Source organism: Sinocyclocheilus anshuiensis, unplaced genomic scaffold (assembly GCF_001515605.1).
Source record: "Sinocyclocheilus anshuiensis isolate Anshui unplaced genomic scaffold, SAMN03320099.WGS_v1.1 scaffold495, whole genome shotgun sequence".
In the NCBI taxonomy this organism is placed as follows: domain Eukaryota; kingdom Metazoa; phylum Chordata; class Actinopteri; order Cypriniformes; family Cyprinidae; genus Sinocyclocheilus; species Sinocyclocheilus anshuiensis.
The window spans coordinates 527,514-550,410 of record NW_015552586.1 but is presented as its reverse complement, the minus strand read 5'-3'; the positions used below and the strand labels follow the sequence as shown (position 1 = coordinate 550,410).

Sequence of the window (22,897 nt, the reverse complement as noted above, 5' to 3'; positions counted from 1 at the left end):
AATATTAACAATATTATCAATATATTTGAATATAAATTCTAAATATTAACAAACTATAATAGTATTTCAATGATAAAATAAAACATCACTGCTTCAACTATACTATCAATACAAGGACTGATGCAAAAGAAAACCAGCAGAGATATATAGATATGTGATGGAATCGACTCGGATCGAATCGTGTTTGAGCTGAGAAACATAATGGCACAAACAAATGATGGAAGGAAGAAAATAACTTCAGCAGAATATGCCAAGTGAAATGAAGCGGGCGCCATCTGTGATGTACAATCTTCCCGATGCAAACTGCTTTTAATGCGAGAGTGAGATGTTTCTGCTGCCAGAAAGGTCCTTCCTCTGTTAAAGGAAGAAATTGTTCCTTGAGTTTGTGGACTTGGTGGGAAACGGCTCCCTTCTGATTACGGCCCATTTGTTCTGTCAGCATTTCCACCTGCAATAAAGCCGTCTGGCTTCTGGTCACTTCACTCGCCTTTTCCAGGTCAAGCGTGGGTCCTTTCAGAGCCAATCAAAGGAAAAGCTCTCCAGCGCCAATCAGAGATCGTCTCATCTGACTCCCAGCGCTCGCGGGTTTCACTGAACGCAGCTCGTGTTTGGTTAAGTGCTGCTGGACGAGCTTTCGACTTAAATCCAACTGATGAAAATGCCATAATGAATGAATGCTAAACTATATATTCAATCATTATCCACAGGGATTTAATAAATTCTTCAGTAAAGAACCAAACTAGACCTGCATGATGTTGGAAAAAAACCGTGATGCCGTGTTTTTCTGCAATATATAAAGTGCTGAGAAAAAAATACAGGAATTTTCTCCCAGTTACTTTAATAAATATATTCAAGTAAGATTTAATTAGTTTATTTTGGAGTGCAAAAATAAAATAAAATAATCAATACTACTACTACTACTAATAATAATAATAATAAATGCTGAAAATGTACATTTTTAATTAAACAAGTTTGCAAGAATTTTACATACTAATAATAATAAATGCTGAACATTTAAATTCCAGATTAGCTTTTAATTTTGTAAATTTTTAATTCATTCATTTTATTTTTTGATTGTGAAATCCTTTTATGACTGCAAGATTTGGGAAAAACTTTAAAAGGTAGGTGGTTTATACAAGAATGCTGTTCTTTTGAACTTTCTATTGATCATTAAGGTTTACATTTATTGATTCAGCAAACACAACAGATCTGTGCTGATACCATCACATAACCCTGCACTTTTACTTGCACTGAAACTTCAGATCCTTGCATTGATGCAGTATTTATTTTATGCATTCATAACTCACAACTTGCATACAAGCTTGTTTAAATTTCCCCCCATTTTTCCAGCCCAAACAGGAAATAAACAACTTTCCCTGTGGCCACAAAAAGCCGATTGGTCATTCTGTGATCTTTCAGAAGGAAACATCCAAACCTGTGTGAAAAGCAGCAGCGCCGCATGAAAGACGCCGCTTATCTGCACACGACCAAACGCTCCAACTGCTCTACAATATTCCACCAGCAATTTCACCCAATAAAAGCCGTTGTTCGTTTCTGACACTGTGCATGTGTGCATCTGTAACGTAACGTCCCATTCTGCTCTAAACATCCGAGGTGCTTATATAAACACGTCCCGCTTTAACTTTTCCAGGACTCCATGCTAAACAAATTAGAAGCAGTCAAAAAATGTATGTGCACCTTCTGAGCAGTCACATAAATATTACACGATTCAAATAATTGAAGTAATACTTTTAATAAAATTAAACTAAAACAACAATTCACTGGTCTTTGTCACTGAATCATCAATTCAGTCGATTCATTAAGGCAGCTGATTCATTCAGCTGATTCAATGTCCTTATGAATGAGTCATTGAATCACTGACTCACCCGATTCATTCAAAAACGCAGATCCGGTCATCATGTTTTGCTCTGAGATTCACAGCAGCTCAGCTGTGACTTCGTTTGAAACTATTTTTGTTGCTGAAATAGAGACATTCAGACAATATTGTGCCTAAAACGTACATCATCTGCAGTGCAGATGCATTTGAAGTTGTAGTTTTAACCCTCCTGATGCTCCCTGTGTGGCAGTCAATTTATTTTTTATTTCAATGACATGAATCTGCTGTATTTTAGTTTGATAATGTTTTTTATTTTATATTTTATATTTTTAGGAGATTTTATGGTACTAAACTATATTTATGGAATAGTTACGATCCATTTATTACCTGTTAACCACTGTTTGAACACAGACCTGACATGAATTTTCCAACTTAAAGGGGTCCTATTATGCTTTTTCACTTTTTGAATTTTAGTCAGTGTGTAGTGTGTATGTTTGGGCATAAAAAAGATCTCCAAAGTTACAAATCTCAAAGTCCACTCCAAAGGAAGATTTTTAAAAAATCCCTTTTCAAGAACTACAACGAACGGCTCGTTTGGACTACAGCGTTGTTTTACGGGTTTTGTGATGTCACAAAGCGGCCCATTAGAATATTATTAAAATAATTCCCGCCTACGTAAATGTGTGCTAAGTACTGCCGCACAGTAGTATAAACAGAGTACGTGCGATCGCGAATCTCGAAAGTGAAAGTGAAACTAAAAAGCGATCGTCCACTCTAAAGCACTTTCAATGCCAGGCATTGTTCTAGTACACCCCCAAAACAAAATCAAGACTTTGTACAAGAGCATAATAGGACCCCTTTAAACTGTCGTACATCTTAAAATGGTTTGGAGTGCAGACTTAAGATTGGTCTGTTTTTAAAGACGACACTTTATTGCTGAAGCAAAAAAAAAAAAAAAAAGTAAAAAATTAGTAGTAGCTTATTATTACGAACAATGATATTATACACAAATATTTTTACATTTCTATATGAAATATTTATTTTCCAAAACCTGTTTTACGCTAAAACTGTGAAAAAAAATCAAAGCCATTCATGTTCGTGTTCCAAATTTGAGGTTGATATTAGGGGTGTGCGATATATATCGTCTGCTATACACACTCAGCAAGATATCGTCCAATTATCGTTATCGATAAAATCCCATAAAATATCGAGATATAATTTTTCGTCAATATCGCACACCCCTAGTTGATATAGCAACAAAAAATTAAGATTTTGTTTGGGTGCAGTACCAAATGTTACCACTAGATGAAATTCGTTTCAAATTCATTTCCAATGTGGTCATTTTTTACGAGTAATTTCATGTCCATGATTTTTTTTAAATGGTGCGTTCACATAGCAAGTGCCAAAACTTTTTTGCACCAGTTTTATTTTGATGAAGTAAAAAAAAAATCTAAAAAAAAAAACCAATAAGTAAAATTTTTCGGTAAAAAAATGGCCAAGCAGCACAGAAGGTTCATTTGAATTGGATTATGCAACTATTGATGAGCTTTGATTGGGTCACTCGCACCGGTGCGCCCAAATAATTTTTCACAGTAATTTTCACTAAAGCCTTGTCTTCTGAGGAAGCGAGCGAGCTGAAGATAGTCTTAAGTTAATGGTGGTAGTCATAACGTGTGTTCAGATGATTAAAAGCGCAGCAAAAACACAGACCGAGGCGTTCGAGTTAAACCTGCCTCCCAAATCTGTCCATTGAGTGTCTTAAGCTGCCTGGAGGATGTTTTGCTGGCGGATTGCAGCCCACTCCACTCTCTGTGTCATGGCAAAGATGGATTATTTGGGAAAGAAAAAAAGAGCGGATGCTTTGAGAAAATCCTTTACGACCGCCACTTACTAATCCTGTTTAGCTCAAACTTTCTGCTGTTGTTAGGACGAGTTTGTCTGACAGCCCACTCCTGCTGCAATCGATGTCCCAATCGATATGTCGTGTGTAGCTAAACAGGAATTAACAGGTGGCCACTGAGCTAAATGTTTCTCAACAAAGGCTGACATTTAGTTGAGGTGATTGAGTTATCTACACATCAGCTGCCGAGCAGTTTACCTTTGCTTCGGCCCATAACAAACGTTAATCTCTAATTCAATATAAAATTCATCAGCGGAGAGTGCCGCGCTCTGTCTGTGTGTGTGTGTGTGTGTGTGTGTGTGTGTGTGTGAGAGAGACGGTACCTCAGCAGCAGGTATTCCTTCTGGTGGGCGGCACTGGAGAAGCACTTCCTGTTCGAGTGACACTTCCTTCCCCAGAGGCTCCTGGTCAAATGTTTTCCTGAGATCTGTGAAGGAACCACAGATGAAAGTTTTCAGCATGAATGCATATGAATGAACACTTATAGACTCAATGCAATCATCCAGGAAACTACATTACTGGTCAAACGTCTCTTCTGCTCATTAATGCTGTGTGTTAATGCATAAATTGTGAAATATTATTATAATTTAAAATAACTGTTTTCTATGTGAATATCTGTTCAAATGTAATTGATTGCTTTGATCAAAGCTGAATGTTCAGCATCATTACTCCAGTCTTCGGTGTCACATGAATTTTATATACACACACACACACACACATATATATATATACATAATCGTATTATGCACAAAATTCAATAATGAATTCAAAAGTAGTGTACTTTTTTCATTTAAAAGTACTGCTATATGAACAAAAGTGCAATAAAATTTAGTTTGCAAACACTTTAAACAAATAAGGTGCTTTTTTACAGAAAAGCTATTTGCCACTGCCAGGGAATTAACATTTTTATAGAAAATATTTTATAGTTTGTTATAGAAAAACAAGTTCTGCTCAGAGTCCAGAGCCTCGATCATAACATTATAACAGGTGCCTTCCGAGTAGAGACCTGCACTATCGTGGGACCTAACGCAGCAGAGTGCGGCGCGGGACAACACTTGATGGGCGGGTCAAGACTCGTGTGTGCGGGATGCAGGAGAATAATTAGGGTGTACTACACTAGGCAAAGCCCGGTTTGTTTGACTAGTGTGATCGCTCCGTGCCGCACTCGGTTGGAGGAGGTGGGTCAGAGCGCAGTTCAGTTATATATAGATCAGTGAGTGTGAGCGCTAACTGAACTTCTGATACCTGCAGCATGATTGCGTGAACATTTCTGAGTGGCAAAAGTGATAGATCTGTAAAGCAATATATTGTGAGAGGGCCGTGTGTTACCGCGTCCCAAACGACTCAAAATAATAAACCACAAAGTTAACAAAACGATGCACTCCACTGTGTTGAGCGAGAGCACTTCTCTGCTTCTTCACGCGCTATCGGAAACTTCCCATTTCCCACTTATGAAGTCGCTGCTGCAGTCTTAGGCAAACCCCAAATGCTCTCATTGAGACGCGTGATGACGCTCACCCCAAGCCAGTACTGATCAACATCACACCCTCCTGTGACCCATGGTTTGTCTGTATGTGTATTCAGAGCCAGTGAGCAACGGACTTTCATAATAATAAAAATCTGCGTTAATGCGCGATAAAATAACTGTCGGCGTTAATCAATTAATGCGTTAACGCGATAATAACGTGTTAACTTGCCCAGCCCTAATATATATATATATATGTATGCATGTATGCATGTATGTGTCTGTTTGAAAAAAAAAATATTGGACATAAAAAGGAATAAGGAATATGTTTTACATAAAATACAGCAAATAAATTATTAAAATATTAAAATAAACTTTTAAATTGAACATAGTTACAGTCCTAAATCTCACAAGGATATAAGTTGAGTCAGTATGTCCAAATTCCCAAAAATAAATAAATAAATACATAAAAAAATTAATAAAGAAAGAATGAATGAATTAAAATAAAAAAAAAACTGAAATAACTGTTTCAAAATTACTTTGTAAATTAGTACTAGTAATTTCCTTCAATCTACACTGGAAAAAATGGCAATGAAACAATTTTCACTTAGAAATTGCTAGCAAATTTCACAAATAGAATAAATAATAGAATAAATCTTCACAAATTGAATACAAAATAAATGGCAAGTAACATATTGAATTAGACATTCATATTTTAAGTAGAAAGACTGAAATAGTATTTTATTGTAGACATACTCCAGTAATATTTGTTTTATTTACAACCTCAGTGACTCAAATACTTAAATTATTATTTATTTATTTATTGTACTTATTTATTTATTTACTGAACGACTGATTGATTGACTGATTGATTGACTGATCGATCGATTGATTGATTGTAGGGTTGGGCCGATAGACGATGCCATCGTCCATCGCTGATGGCTGACAGACATCATGATGTTGAGCCGGCATCGTAACCCCCCCCATACCCCCCGCAATCCGCCGCATCCCAACTCCGTGTTCGGAAAGGAAATTAAGTGTACTACGGAACCCCAAAAGGGAATAAATAGCCTACTAGATGGGAGGATAAAAAAAAAATATTTCAATACTTTCTCTCGCAATCATATCGTTGGGTAATTAAATTGCGGCCATCAGCCGCTACTAATATGCAGGGCATTGAAACCGCTTTCGAATGCGCGCTCTCATTTTACTTTCACTTTCGAGATTCGCGATCACATGGACTCTATACTATGGAGCAGCAGCACCTACCACACATTTTACAAGATTAGATATTTGTCAGTGGTGCTCAGTATCTGCAAATAATTCGCCATTGTCCTATCAGTCATCTCTCCTTACTCGGTGTATGTGGTAAGTGAACTTTCATGTACTGTAATGTAACAGTCTACCTCTAGCAAGCGGCTAACCATGTCCCATTAGTGGCTCCGTAGAACGTGTTATTTGTTTTCCGTGGCTTTCTGCATATGATTCACGCTTTGGGCACACCCCCTAACCCCGCCCCCTGATGACATCATCCATCACGATGTTTCACTGTAGACATCGTCCGATGCCAATTTGCTAGACATCGCCCAACCCTAATTGATTGATTGATTGATTGATTGATTGATTGATTGATTGGGCACAAACCAAAACATCACATCAAAAAAAGACTGAAAGCATGAATGCCTGTGTGAGCGACCTCTGAAGCTGCTGTAAAACAGAAAGCAGAGTCACAGCGAGTGAACAGGAGACACGCATCGGTCCTGCAGTAATCAGTGTTTCTCCTGTCACACGTCACACATGACTTTAGATGCTGCTCATTTTCTCTGACATCATGAGATGTAATATTTAAGAGTGCTGCCCATCTCTCCTCTCAGCTTCTGCTGGAAAACAGATCCATGTCTTCATTCTGCATTCAACTGAGCTCCTCACACACCTTCTGCTTTCCTGGGATTTATTTGATTTCCAGCGTGAATAAAGCATGGCGCGGGACGAGGAGCATGTGGCAGCACATGCTGATGGCCGGAGCTGTAATGACTTTCTGCTCCACGCTGAATATTAATGCCATTAGACAGTTTAACAGTGAGGTTACAAAACTAGTCTCCATCTCACTGCATGACTGTTATTTTAGTATTAATTATAGCTTCTGCTACTATTTTGAACTAGATTTTATTTTTATATTTTTTTGGTTTCATTTTAATTTAGTTAAAGTTTTAGTTATTTTGTTCTGTACTTTTGTCATTTTTATCAGCTTTTTATTGTTTTTAAAAATGCCTATATAGGTTTTATTAATTTTTATTCCAGTTTTAATTTTAAATATAGCTGCAAGCAGCAATTACCGGGGTTCAAGCACTTTAAGGCTTTTGAGGTGGTATGCTTTTAGGGTCTGGGCCAACCTGGATGTATGGCTGACAGTAAAACACATCCAAAATGGAGAATATGCTCACAGACACACACACATAGAGAGAAATTAAATGGTTAAACTATTATATTAATACTCAATAAGCATGCTTACACACACACACAGACACACACATACACAGACATACATGCACACGCATTTTGTTGCAGATATAGATATTTGTAATAAATAGGTGACAATACTTTATTGCAAGTCTTCTCTTTTTAAGAGTTTATGTGTCATTTTCAGGTTTCACTGTAATCATAATCTGGCATTATTGTAAAAACTGATATGTCTGTATGAACAAAATGGTAAACTTTGACTCAATGTGATTTTAAATGTTATAACAGTGATTTTATAATGTCTAAGCATGAATCCATAAGCAAACCTATGAACAGTACTGTGTTTTAAGGAAGTGAATGAGCCCATTGTTAAATTATCTTTTGATTTTACTGATGTTATTCTTTTTTCTGGTTTTATTTTATTTGTACAGTTTATCGGTGCTTAATAAATGAATGAATGAATGAATGAATGAATGAATGAACCCTGCTTTTCTCTGAGCAGTTTCATTTAAAGCATGTGGATTTTCCCAACAATATTTGTTGCTTATCTGCCGTCAGTGTGATTTTCACATTTATCATCAGTCCATGATGGGAAAACAGTGTCATGATGACAAATGGGTTCAGATTCATTTCTCTGTGAGTGATAAAAACATCATAAATACCGATTCACATTCGGCTCGGTGTTTCTTCTTATTGCTAGTTGTGCATCACATGTGTCTCAAAACCTACAAAGACAGCTTCTGTTTTACAGTGTGGACAGCTTCACAGCACAATGGGAAAGTTCAAACCAATCTATGATATATGGTGTATTTTATTCATATAAATGTTAATGACAAAGCTTAATTAATAGCTTAATTAATTTATAATAATTTAGAATGTCTTTGCTTAGTTTTACTAAGCAATTTTAATTGCTTTAAATGTGCATTCAACTACTGCTACTATTTATAATAATAAAAAAATCTAATTATATTAAATGTAATATAATATGTTACAAATTAAAACATTTAATTCCTATATGCACACTGTATATAAATGTTGAATACAGACAATAATTTATATTTGTCAAAATATGAAGTTTATTTGCAAAAACAACTCCGTTTTTTTAAATGTTCAAAAATCATGTTTTTTTTATGTTATCATGTTTTTATTGGGTTAGTTAGCTGTATTTTTTTAGTTATTTTTACTTTATATCAAAATAACCCAACTGCAGTTTGATTGAGATTAATTGGAATACACAATGAAAAAAAACTTCATTTTTTTTAAATAGTTAAAAACAGAGTTATCCTTTTTTGCAAATAAACTCTTCATATAATACTATATAATAATTTCTAATAATAAATAATGTTGATAACAGCTAAAAATATAATAAAAATATTTTAAACAGAAGTTATAAATGTGTCTATAACCAAACATGATTCGAACGGGCATTCAGAATTCAGATAGACAAAGAATTGTTTGCGTGCTCAAAATGGTAAAATAAAAGTAAAATAAAATGAAACATCCGGCTGCATTGACTCCAAACAAATCTAGATGACTTTGTCACTTCTGTGCTACCAAATGAGAGCAGGGCAGACTGACAGCGATTGGTTGAATGCGCTGTCAATCAGACAGAGGGGCGGGTCTTTGCTGCTGACAATGATGGATGAGCGGCACTCCCACGCTCTCCTCTGGGCCTCCTCCATCTCTGTCTGTCTCCTCCACGGCCATCCAGCTCCACAGAGGATGACAGATACAGAGAGACTCTAATAAAAATCCAATATTTCCCACAGGCGGCGGGAGAGGAGAGAGCAGGAGGCGCTCCATCAGTTCTGCTGGAGGTGGAGGACGTCAGTGTTATATAGAGCACACGCCTCAGCCTCATCCATCTGCGCTCGCAACAGAGATCGACAACACGCTACCTGAAGAGAAAATGACAATCAAGGAAATCCCATTTAAGGGCCTTCAGTCAGCAGCCATCATCTCACTCACAGACGCACAAGCACAGCGCCATCCACTTGAGTGAAGAATGACAGGAATATCAAAAACCGTTACAATTAGAAAATGATGCTTTTTTCACAGAAATCTCATGACTATATTTAACTTCTTTAGCTCAGGTTTTCAGGCTGGTGTATTTGATGAACATGTAGAGTAATCTGTATTTAAATCTGTATAGTAAATAAAATAAAATATTGCAATAACAAATTACAGTACATAAATTTTAACACTACATATATTTTATTTTAATACTATATATAATATTTTAACATTTGTTTAAATAAATGTATCATGCATTTTATTTTATTTACAATATTTTATTACATTATTTATCAATATATATTTTATTATAATATTATATATTAATTAAAAATATTTCAATAAAAATAATATTACAACAACAACTATATATGTAATTATTTTTCATATTTGTACATTTATTTACATGTTATTTTATTTTTAATTATATATAATTATGATATATTTAATCATTCATATTTTTTAATTATATATTCTCTACAAAATAAACAATTAAATACTCGCCAAAAATAATTAATATATTATTATTAAATAAATAGTCACAAGTGTTTTCACAAGTGAAACAAAAAAAATTAAAGAAAAAGTGTCACTGTTGTGCTCTATGGAGGCTACAACACATCATTTACACACAAAACCAAGATGTGTCTTAAATTAAAAATGCATACCTCCGATCTTTAGCGACCCGGGACATCATTCTCTACCCTCTCCCTCCTATCTTTAAGTTACACATCAACTTTCTTAGTATTCCTCAATCTAGTAATTATAAACAATATAACAAGAAAAAAATAGTAAAATATGAAAGAATGCCTGTTTTCTGATCAATTTTTTGTAAAAAAAAGTGTATAGGGTCGCTACAGACCCGAGATATGTAAATGTGTAAGTATTTTTTTCTGCGCAACTATCAAGGAAATCCCATTTAAGGGCCTTCAGTCAGCAGCCATCATCTCACTCACAGACGCACAAGCACAGCGCCATCCACTTGAGTGAAGAATGACAGGAATATCAAAAACCGTTACAATTAGAAAATGATGCTTTTTTCACAGAAATCTCATGACTATATTTAACTTCTTTAGCTCAGGTTTTCAGGCTGGTGTATTTGATGAACATGTAGAGTAATCTGTATTTAAATCTGTATAGTAAATAAAATAAAATATTGCAATAACAAATTACAGTACATAAATTTTAACACTACATATATTTTATTTTAATACTATATATAATATTTTAACATTTGTTTAAATAAATGTATCATGCATTTTATTTTATTTACAATATTTTATTACATTATTTATCAATATATATTTTATTATAATATTATATATTAATTAAAAATATTTCAATAAAAATAATATTACAACAACAACTATATATGTAATTATTTTTCATATTTGTACATTTACTGCAGAGCAATTACTATTCGCAATGAAATATAAATGTCACTGTCATTTGATGCTGGATGTGGTGAATAAGCTGCCACTGATCAAAATATTGAATAAAATGGTAAAATCATCTGCTCAAATTGAACCCTTTTAAGTTTCAAAAGGTAACGAAATATGCTTTATTTTATTCTTCTGTAATTGTTCTTAAAATATCAAGAGAGTTTTTTGCTATTGCAGCAGTTAGAAATCCATCCGTGCTGGATATATAGGTCCGGGTCGCTAAAGACCCGAATATGTAATAATGATTGGCGAAACATTCATGCATTTAAGGGTTAATTGTGATGTACTATAATTTTATACTGTAAAACAGCTTAATAGCTCTAAAAATAGGCTTACTTTTCTTTATACTAAACACATTCCGTTTTTTCTCTTGATTTTGGGTTAAATTAGCCTGTTTTTATGAGATTGTATTGCTGTCTCTACACATGTGCAACAGAGAATCTGCTTAAATTTGGACCCGAGGAGCAGAATCAACAATTCAAACAAGCAGAAACAGGAGACGCGTTTGCTGGAGTCGATGCTCTGATGATAAAGAAACGTTTCATGCATATTTGATGGATGGATTATAATAAGTGTTATGAAACAGAGCCAGTGCTTGTTAACTCAGTGTGTTATAGCTGTGTTTGACAGAAACATGCGGTTTGTGTGTGTTGGTATCTGTTTCAAGCAGAAGCCCAAAGATGTGCGTTTGACCTCATGATGAAGGGTCTTGTGGGATGTTTGGACGTTTGGATGGGTACAGTATCCCAAATGATCCTCTAATTATGAATTACTTTCACATACAGGCACTTTGGTACATTTAAAGAAAGATGTGATATAAAAATAAGTTGTTTTGGTCAGTTTTCATGAAGACATTCAACAGCAGCATCCGGTTCTGTCAACCATCCTCATTTTGGAATAATGAATAAACAATAATAACATAAATGTAAGAATGGCCTCATGCCTGTTTTCTGATCTGAGGTCAGTAAGCAGATGCTGTAAGATCCTGTCGAGAGCATCATTAGCGAGTCTCTCACTGTTTGTCACTGAAGAGAAGAGAGGGTTGTACAGTGAGACCGAGCGACTGAAACACAGACAGAAAGCTGCCCTGCGGCCGTCACACACAACAAACCAAGGTCAACCAGAGAGAGAGAGAGACACACACACACACACACACACACACACATCAGCTGCTATTAGAAGAAACACAACTTTATTCTGATCAGTAATTATATTGACTGATTGATCAAAAGACACTGAAGAGCCACATTCACCATCATGTCACATCAAACGATCTGAAAGAGAATAAACAGTTTGCTCTCATGACACACACACACTCACACACACACTTACTCTCTCTCACACACACACACACACACACACACACACACACACACACACACACACACACACACACACACACACAGAGCACCTGTAATACAAGTACCAGCTCAAAATGCTATTAAATAGTGTCATAAACTTGACATATCAAATGACAAATGTTGAGTTTGAAGTTGTTTTGGACTGCCTGTTTTAATAAATCAATTCAAAAACAGATTCAAAGATTTGTTTGCATCACCCCAAAATGACTGAAATCTACATATGGAATTTATCAGGCTGAGGAAAGAATATATTTAATATTTATCTTTTATTTATTTATATTTATTTATTTATATTTATTAACTTGTATATCCTGTTAAAAAATTGTGTGTACAGTATATATTAGGGCTGTCAAAATTAACGCGTTAATAAAGCATTAATGCAAATTAATTTTAACGGCACTAATTTTATTAACGCAGCGCGCATTTTCTGTTTGACCCGTTGCCTATCCCGTAGTTGGAGAAATGGTGATGCACAGTGTTGCCAACTTAACGACTTTGTCGCTAGATTTAGCGGCTTTTCAGACCCCTTTAGTGACTTTTCAGACCCCTTTAACAACTTTTTTATTTATGTATTTTTTTCAAAAACGCACCTAGCGACAAATCTTTAGGGTTTGCCCAAACCTTATTTAGTCTCTGAGACTCGCAGGTACTGTTGCACTGTGTCTGCTCTGTTCAGCGAGCGGCTGAGAGGAGCAGCGCTTTTAGTTAAACCAGATATTATGTTGCTTCTCTAATTTTACATGCAAGTATAGGCGAAATCACAGCACAGCTATTGTCTTTATCTTATGTGTATTTGATTTCATCAGACGATGGCTCGATTATAAATCAGGATTTTTGTGCAGATTAACGTCTTGGAAGGGAAAGCTGGTTATGAAGTCTTAGGCTAAGTTCACACTACACGACTTTAAACGTTGGCAGATCATTGTGCTGTTCAGACTACATGACTTGATTGTCTGTCTTTAAGTCGTTGTGGTGTTCACACTACGTAAATGTAAATGATCCGCAACCAGGGGTTACACACTACACAAGCTGACAACAACTCTGTCACCCAATGACTCTACAAATCACATTTTGTCACGAAAACACACGTGAGAATTGGAACGGGAATGACGCGATGTTCATTTGAAAATGGATGCTTTGCTCGATGAAAAATTTTGCTCCATTTGTGTCTAGGGCTGTGCAAAAAAATCGAAAGTGATTTTCATGCACATCTCGTCAGTAAAGCTGCTCCTGTGATTAGTAGTAAATCTCCAGCAGGTGCTTTCAGATGGACCGGCATTTACTACACAGAGCCGTAGTTCACTGACAAGCTACACAAAATCGCGTTCAAAATCGCATTTGATTTTTTGCACAGCCCTAATTGTGTCCAAACTTTTCTTTAAGCCATGTTGCTGCTGTTGTTTTTCTTCCGGTGACCTCAACCCATGCTTTGCTCTCTCATTGGCTGTAGCTTGTCATGACACCTGACACCACGTGATGTCGAGTCGGCCGACCGGTCCAGATATTTGGCATGCTAGATATTTGTTTGCCGTCGGCAACGCGTCAGTGAGCCTCTTTGATGCGTCGTTGTGTAGTTCACACATAAAGATTGCTGAACGCTGATCACCCACTGATTTTCCCCCGATCACAGCCCGACCTGTCGGCCAGCTCGTTAACTAACTGTAGTGTGAACTTAGCATTAATGGGACGCGTTTCAGTCACTGTTTCAGATTATTTGAATGCAAAACCATGAAAAGGAAGCTTATTGTTATTTTTAAGTAGACCTTACTGTTTTACATGTATTAAGCATTTTGAATCTACTTTTTGAAGCTACAGTAGCTGTTTAACAATTTAACAATTTAACAATTTAAATAATAATAATTTAATGCAATAATGGGGAAAAATTGTCTAAGATTATTTTTTAAGTAGATTTTACTGTGTTATAAATGTGTTAAACATTTTGAATATATTTTTAGAAGTCAGAATTGCTGTTTGGATGAAATAACGGAAAGTATACATGTTTTTCTTGCATTAAGCATTTCATTTAAAGTTTAAATAATAATCTGAAGTTTTTTAAATTTTACTGTGTAGATTCAATATTTAATGTCAAAACATTGCGCAAAATGTAATGCAAGTAAACCTGGCTGTTTGGATGAAATAATAGGAGAAAAAACACTCTTTGCTATTTCAGAGTAAAAACAGAACACAGAACATCATGAGAAGGCTGAAAACAGAGATTTCTCTCAGTTCTGTGACCCAGTGCTGTTTCCACACCACTGAAAGTGAAATGAGTATTTAGGAAACGGCTTTAGTCGCATCGGAGGCCATTACAGTAATAATAGCGGCTGAGTGGCTGTTTAAAGCATGAGTCAGTCGACACGACATGCTGCCATTGGCAGTTTAAACAACTCACACCAATTACCAGCATTTTCATTCCATTACAGCCGTCCCTCGAGACAGGCCACGGCCACAATTAACCGCTTATGTTCTGACACACGTGAATCCAGTCTGGAGTCAGAGACGGCACTAAATTCTGCAGCTCTCCACCTTAACACCATGAGTTCAGAAGAAAATTTAAAAAATTCAGAAAAAAATACCCTAGAAACCACCCAGAACACCCTAGCAACCTCATAACAACCACCCAAAAACCCTAGCAACCATATAGCAACTGTTAGACCAAAAACATTCTACAAATTTCTTAGCAACCACCCAGAACACCCTAGCAACCTCATAACAACCACTCAAAAAACCCTAGCAACCTCATAACCACCCCAAAACCCTAGCAACCATATAGCAGCTATTAGACCAAAAACATTCTACAAATTTCTTAGCAACCACCCAGAACACCCTAGCAATCTCATAACAACCACTCAAAAAACCCTAGCAACCTCATAACAACCACCCCAAAACCCTAGCAAACATATAGCAGCTATTAGACCAAAAACATTCTACAAATTTCTTAGCAACCACCCAGAACGCCCTAGCAACCTCATAACAACCACTCAAAAGAACCCTAACAACCTCATAACAACCACCCCAAAACCATAGCAACCATATAGCAACTGTTTGATCAATAACATTCTACAAATTTCTTAGCAACACCCTAGCAACCACCCTTAATACCCTAGCAACCTCATAACATCCACCCAAAAGAACCCTAGCAACCTCATAACAACCACCCCAAAAACCCTAGCAACCATATAGCAGCTGTTAGACCTATAACATTCTACAAAATTCTCAGCAACACCCTAGCAACCGCCCAGAACACCCTAGCGACCTCATAAAAACCACCCAATAACCCCTAGCAACCGTATAGCAGCTGCTGGACCAAAAACACCCTATAAATGTTTTAGCAACACCCTAGCAACCACCCAGAACACCCTAGCAACCTCATAACAAACACCCGAAAAAACTCTAGCAACCATATAGCAGCTCCTCACAAAAATGCTCTCAACCTTAACAGGATGAATTAAATGAAAACGAGGCACAGAAGTAAACATTGGCACTGCAATCGCATGTTCCTTTGACTGACTCATTACATCCTGGCGAACGGTTTGAGGAAAGTTTCCTCGTCCAATCCATCTGAACAGTTTGAGCTAAATCAAAGCTCTCCTCAGTATCTGTTCGTTCGCCGTACGCCGCGTGGGTTTCTCACATTAGCAGCGGTTGAAGCAAGCGGCCCAATTTAAAGCACTTTGGGGTTCTGAACAAAACGCCATCCATATTTTGTGCCGTTCCTGTGCCAAAAACCTGAGTGGTGAATAATGTACGGTAGAGCTGGGCAGGGTGGAAATGAGCAAACACACGCTGAATTTATTACCGCCTCTAATGGGCCAAATGCATTACAATGCCATTTGTGATATGTAGTGCCACACAACCTTTCTGCCTATTATAAATTAATGCAAGGTTGGAGACGATAGATGCTGCATTTCAGTCTCCAGACTTTCAGGAACACAACAAACTTTCAGAAGAGAAGCTTCAGCTGCACGACAGAAAACACAAATTATCAAATCAAATTACACGCAGCTCTCATTCTGCTGAATCTTATGACACACATCAAACATTCAGCGTATTTTATGCAAAAGTTTGGGATGGAAGATTGCTTGATGTGAGTAAAAGTGGAATATAAATCTTATTTATTGTCTTATGTAGCATGATGCTTCAGTGTGCATGAATGGTCACGTAACACACGCTTTTGGTCGTGTAGTATGGACGGAGATTTTTTCTGAAACGCCAGTATGGACAAGGATTGTTTTCATTTTAAAACAAAAACGCACCAGTGTAAATGTAGCCTTACATCTAAGGGGGTTGGATGCTTTCACACTACAGCCTCACGTGTGAGCCACATCTCTGTGTTTTAACGGCGTAAACTAGTAGGTGTGTTTGATGTGACGTGGCGCAGACAGATCAGTGTATTACAGTACCACGAGAGCTATAGAGAGCAGACTGCTCCATGGGCTTTCGAATCGCTCTCGCAGATGTCAAACACTGATTGATCCGAGTGGCGCCGCTTCTAGTCGAACACACGTAGTGCTGCAGGCTTATTGGCTCACTGACGTTGATGAGATTAACCCCTTAGGTATCGAAGTTTAGTCCCGAACGGCAAGACGTTTTTTGATACTCGATGGTATCGAGGCAATTCGGTCGGGGCCTAAAAAGTATCAAACTCGATACCCAGCCCTAGTCTTCAGTGTCACATGATCTTCAGAAATCATTCTAATATGCTGATTTGCTGCTCAAGAAACATTTCTGATTATTATCAATGTTGAAAACAGTTGTGCTGCACAATATTTTTGTGGAAACTGCGATTCCATCCAAAACACCCTAGCAACCATATAGCAGCTGTTCGACCAAAAAACACTCTAGACTTCTTAGCAACAACCTAGCAACCACCCAGAACACCCTAGCAACCTCTTAACTACCACCCAAAAAACCCTAGCAACCACATAGCAGCTGCTCGACCAAAAAAAAAAAAACTACAGACTTCTTAGCAACTCCCTAGCAACCATCCAGAACACCCTGGCAACCATATAGCAGCTGTTCAACCAAAAAAAAACACTCTACATACTTTTTAGCAACGCCCTAGCAACCATCCAGAACACCCTAGCAACCATACAGCAGCTGTTTGACCAAAAATGCTGTACAGACTTCATAGCAATTCCCTAGCAACCATCCAGAACACCCTAGCAACCTCTTAACTACCCCTCAAAAACCCTAGCTACCATATATAGCAGCTTCTGGATCAAAAACACTTTAGAGACTTCTTAACAACACCCTAGCAACCACCCAGAACGCCACAGCAACTGTATAACAACTGTTAGACAACAAAACAGGCAGAATATACCCTAGAAACTGTTTAGCAACCACCCAAAACAACCTAGCAACCTCATAGAAACCATCAAGCAAACCTGGTAACCCATTAGTGAGTTTTAAACATGCAAACATCAGTCAGATTTCATTCAAGCATTTAACTTCAGCTGAATCTTACAAAGGCCTGAAAACATTAAATGTTTTATACAATGAATATTCTAAACAAACCTCTGACATCAAGTATTAAAATTCAGCTTGTAACTCACAAACACCCTGGCAACCACCCAAAACACCCTAGCAACACAACAGAAAGAAGAATGAATGAATATTCTAAACAAACCTCTGACATCAAGTATTAAAATTCAGCGTGTAACTCACAAACACCCTGGCAACCACCCAAAACACCCTAGCAACACAACAGAAAGAAGAATGAAACACAGATTTCCTTTCTAAAAGTGGAGTTTGCTTTGAGATCTGCCACTGTATGAAATGCGTTGAGGGAAACACACACAACAAAGCGTCTCCTGTTGGCTTTGGCTTCGGGGGGAATCTCACAGCTTGTGTTGGCCGCGATGATGACGGCTCCTCTCAGCCAAACGCAGCGAGCAGATCCGCTCGAACCCCTGACCGCACTCGTGCTCCCATAAGCCTCCTCTGCCTAGCCGCGGCCGCACACGTGGACGCATGTGAAAACAATTACACTGAGTGCATGTGTTGGGCTACTTGTGCTAAATTACACAGGTTAGTGAATTAAGGACCATTTACATAGCTGAAGTCTCTCGTCAGCCAATAAGAACACCAATGAAGGAATCCGGCATTTGATTTGAGCTTTAATCACTGAGTTTGCATCCAGATCAGCGTTCAAACCCACAAAACAGCCCTCAGTACACACTGAGACTGGGACAGCATACTACGCCTATGATTGCTGCAGTATATACAGCGTGCATACCATGTATAGTATGCACTTTTCCCATATGCTTGAAATATCCAGATGACCTACTAAATGTGCACACTGCACAGAATATATTACATCCCATAATGCATTGCACTGCACTCAACCTACTTCCAGTCTAACAACTGAAAAGTCAACTGTGATTTTTAACATCTTTTATGATTCATTATTTGATCAGGCTGCGACATTAAATACATATTTACACATAATTAGATTATAAATGCTAAAATAATTTTATCTGGAAGCCTCTCACTGAATTAAACATGCAATAGTATGTGACAGTGTTTGAAATGGTTTGTCAGGGAATAATGCACACTGTTTGACTAAATGAATAGTACAGTAGGTAGTATACAGAGCATACTCTGTAGTATTCAGTAAGAGTAAGCTAGTATTCTCTTCTGAACATCAAGCATGAAGGACTGCAGTGATAAGAATAGCGTACTATAATTTCTGCTTTATCTATATTTTGCAGAAATGGTAATAATAGTATTCTAGTATGCTATTTTGAATATAGGTTGTTTGAAAAACTAAACTGCATACTGCCAAAATGCACCATATTTCACAGTATACTGCAAGCTATTTTTAATATCAAAATATAAAAAATATAATTATTATATAACTAATATTTAAGTTAATATTTAAGTTTTTAATGCATTACAAATGCTTAACTATTTCTTAAAACTTGAATGTAATTCAAATGTAATTCAAAATACAAATTTTATGCATGTATGCATATATACAAACATACTTATTTTTAAGTATTAAGTTTTATGTATATATACTGTAGTAAAATCAAATATAGTTAATACTTTTTAAGTCATAATTTAAAAAAAAAAACTATTTTTAAACAACATCATTTTTAAAATATATTTAAAAAATACATTTTTTTTTTTTTCACTTTTAAGTTTTATGTGTGTATATATATATATATATATATATATATATATATATATATATAGTAAAATAAAATGCAGTTTAAAATATAGTAAAAATACTATTTTTTTCCAACACAATAACCAGCATCTAGCTATCATCTTACAAATGAATCATAAATTTGCATTTTAAAACAATCTGTGTCTTATAATTTGGCAGTCTCTTTAGGTAAAAGCCTGTAAAAAGGTTATAAATAAAGGCTGTTATGACTTCCAGTTCATTCATCACACTGTAAATGGAAGGTCAAGTCAAGTGCATTGCATTGTTGGATACAGTATTTCACACACTGTGCTCTAGTTGTATATTGTGCATTTTGACAAACGCAGTATTTCAGTCAGGTATTCATTCCATTGTGACAGTAAAACCACAGCAGCGCTAGTATGAGCATCACAGTAGTGTGCTATTGTGAGTCTCTCTCTCTAGTTGAGTGTGTTGTGTGGAGGTAAATCACAGCAGTGTGTGAGTCCGTGTTAAACAGCATCTGCGTCCGGATCGAAGCTCGTCCCCTCATAACTCACGCTGGAAGTGCCCGATGCGACACGCTCACAAATCACGCTCTCCATTAATATTCTCAATGAGAGCACCAGCTTTCTACAGCTCCTGAACTTTACAGCGCTTCCATTGATCAGCAATCCACAACAACAAAACGCTGCTTATTTATCGCTCTGGAGTGTTACTCAGGCCCTGATTAAAACATCTGTCACAGACGGGACGCTGAAAAAGGCTAAATGATCGCTGCTGTTTCCATTAGCCTCTGGAGAGAGAGAGAGAGAGAGAGAGAGCGGACATCTGAATAGAGACTCGTTTAGATTTGAATCAAAGGTTACGATCATTAGAGCAGAACACTGACCTGAGACCAGCTCGACTGAGAGATCGACTGTAACTAAAGCCCATGAGGAGATCAACAGGTCAACGAGGAGGAGTAATTAAGTGCCCTAACCAGGTGCCAGCTGCAGTGTTTCACTGAAAAAGCAAATACTGTAATGTTTCCTCCTGAATCTACAGCAAACAGAATTAAACCGACAATAAATGGCTGCAGTGTTCCGAGGCTACATGCAAAAATAAACAAACAGCCCGATCAGAGTAGTGTGATTCATGAAGAAATGACTGTTCTGGTCTCATGACTGACTCATTTCACACAGCAGACTCATCTCTCATTCACACGCTGAAGATCTCCTCCGTCTGAGCTGAGAACGAGTGAGGTTTCAGTACAGCAGCGGCTCCTCATGCTGGAAAAACAAGCTGCTTCACCACGGCTCTCTGCTGGAAACTGACCAACTGTTCTCAGCAATATAACAGCAGCCCAAATAGAAGCACATTTTAGTCACACCTAAAAATCTCTAGATCATATAATATCAACGAAAGTGTATTTTACTGTAAATAAAAATGTAAATACAAAGAGAAAATCTAAGAAAATCTGCAGTGAATATAAATATTAAATTTTTTTATTTAAAGTTTAAATTTTGTATTATATTTTTTATTTAATTATTTTATTTTTACCTATTAAATCAAATATTTAAATAAAACAAGAATAAACCATAAAGAAAAACAACAACAATAAACATATATATATAAATTAAACTTAAGATTTTTCCTTTTTTCATTTGAATTATTTTATATATGATTTTGTTAAGTATTTATTTTTTATGTTTAATTATTAATACACAAAATTTGCATAATTATTACAATATTTTTTTAAATACATACAAAAATGTGTTATATATCTTATTTATTTAGGTATTTATTTTTATATTTAATTATCAATACACAAATTTGCATAAAATAAAAATGTTTAAAAATACATTAAATATGTTGTTATATGTATGATTTAAGCATCTATTTTTATATTTAATTATTAATACAGAAAAATTTACATAAAATACAAATGTTTAAAAATACATGAAATATTTTGTTATATGTATGATTTAAGTATTTATTTTTATATTTAATGCAAAAAAATGGCATAAAATAAAAATATTTTTTAAAAATACAAAAAAATTATATTAATTTTTTAAGTATTTATTTTATATTTAGTTATTAATGCACAAAAAATGCATAAAATAAAAATATATTTTAAAAAATACATCAAATATTTTGTTATATTTATGATTGAAGTATTTTTTATATTTAATTATTAATACACAAAAATTTGCATAAATAATCTTTTTAAAAATACATTAAATGTTTTATCTGTTTACCTGCATGTCATACGTCAAATGTGTTGTTATATAACTGAAATATTAACTTAAAATCTCAGGGATAAGTACATATTTCAGTTGAAAGGGGTTTGACTGATAAAAACTTTTGTGATTGCCTGATCTAATAAATCACATTCACACACCTTTCTAATGTCACTGTATTGTCTGAAACGGGTTTGTAAAGGTATCTGGGTTTGAGACGCAAAGAGACATGCAACATCAAGCTTGATTTCTGTCCGTGGATATAAACTCTTCAGAAGAAGGCTGCTGGACGGAGTGAGGTCAGCAGCTGCTTATAAACACCAGCGCTGTGATTGGTGCGATTAAGGATGCTGCTTTTGTTAGCAACACTAAATGAGGAAAACCACCACAAGAATGTAAACGCAACACAGCTCCACCAGAGGAAAGGGAAACGTCAGCATACACTCCTCCATGTTGTCTCAGGTCCTGTTTGTGTGTGTGTCAGGTGTGTGCTGTAGTGTGTTTGGACTCACAGGCGATCCGGACGTGGGCTTTACGGCTCTTGGTGGTTCCTGCCGAGCTCCAGGCCACACACTGACACCAGAAATCCTCCAGACCGAAGAGCTCCTCCACCTGCTGACGGGTGATCTCGATACTGGCCTCCCGCACCACCAGACCTGCACACACGCACACACGCACACACACACACACACACACACACACACACACACACACACACACGTTAGGTTTCTATGAATTTTGGGGACTTTCCATACACAAATCCTGATTTCATTGTTACACTTTCAGATAAACATCATTTACTATTTAAAAAAAAATAAACATTCCCTCATGGGGCCACAGGCCAGTCCCCACAATGTCAAAAATTTCAGGTTTTACTATCCTCGTGACACACACACACACACACACACACACACACACACACGTTAGGTTTCTATGAATTTTGGGGACTTTCCATAGACTTCTTTAACTTTTATACTGACCAAACGATATTTTCTATCCCCTGACCCTAATCCTACCCTTTACACAAAACCTGTTTGCATTGTTACACTTTCAGATAAACATCATTTA

The 22,897-nt window shown here is 36.3% G+C and overlaps 1 protein-coding gene across 1 annotated transcript in view; it reads right to left on the bottom strand.

Annotated features, from left to right (window-relative positions):
- The window catches only part of unc5cb (unc-5 netrin receptor Cb), a 227,373-nt gene that overhangs the window by 81,651 nt on the left and 122,825 nt on the right, over positions 1–22,897 (bottom strand). Inside the window, exons 3-4 of the mRNA XM_016456327.1 lie at positions 22,342–22,485; positions 4,061–4,164 (exon numbers count right to left, since the gene is read on the bottom strand). Coding sequence (XP_016311813.1) covers positions 4,061–4,164; positions 22,342–22,485 — 248 coding nt within the window. The remainder of the gene's footprint in view (positions 1–4,060; positions 4,165–22,341; positions 22,486–22,897) is intronic.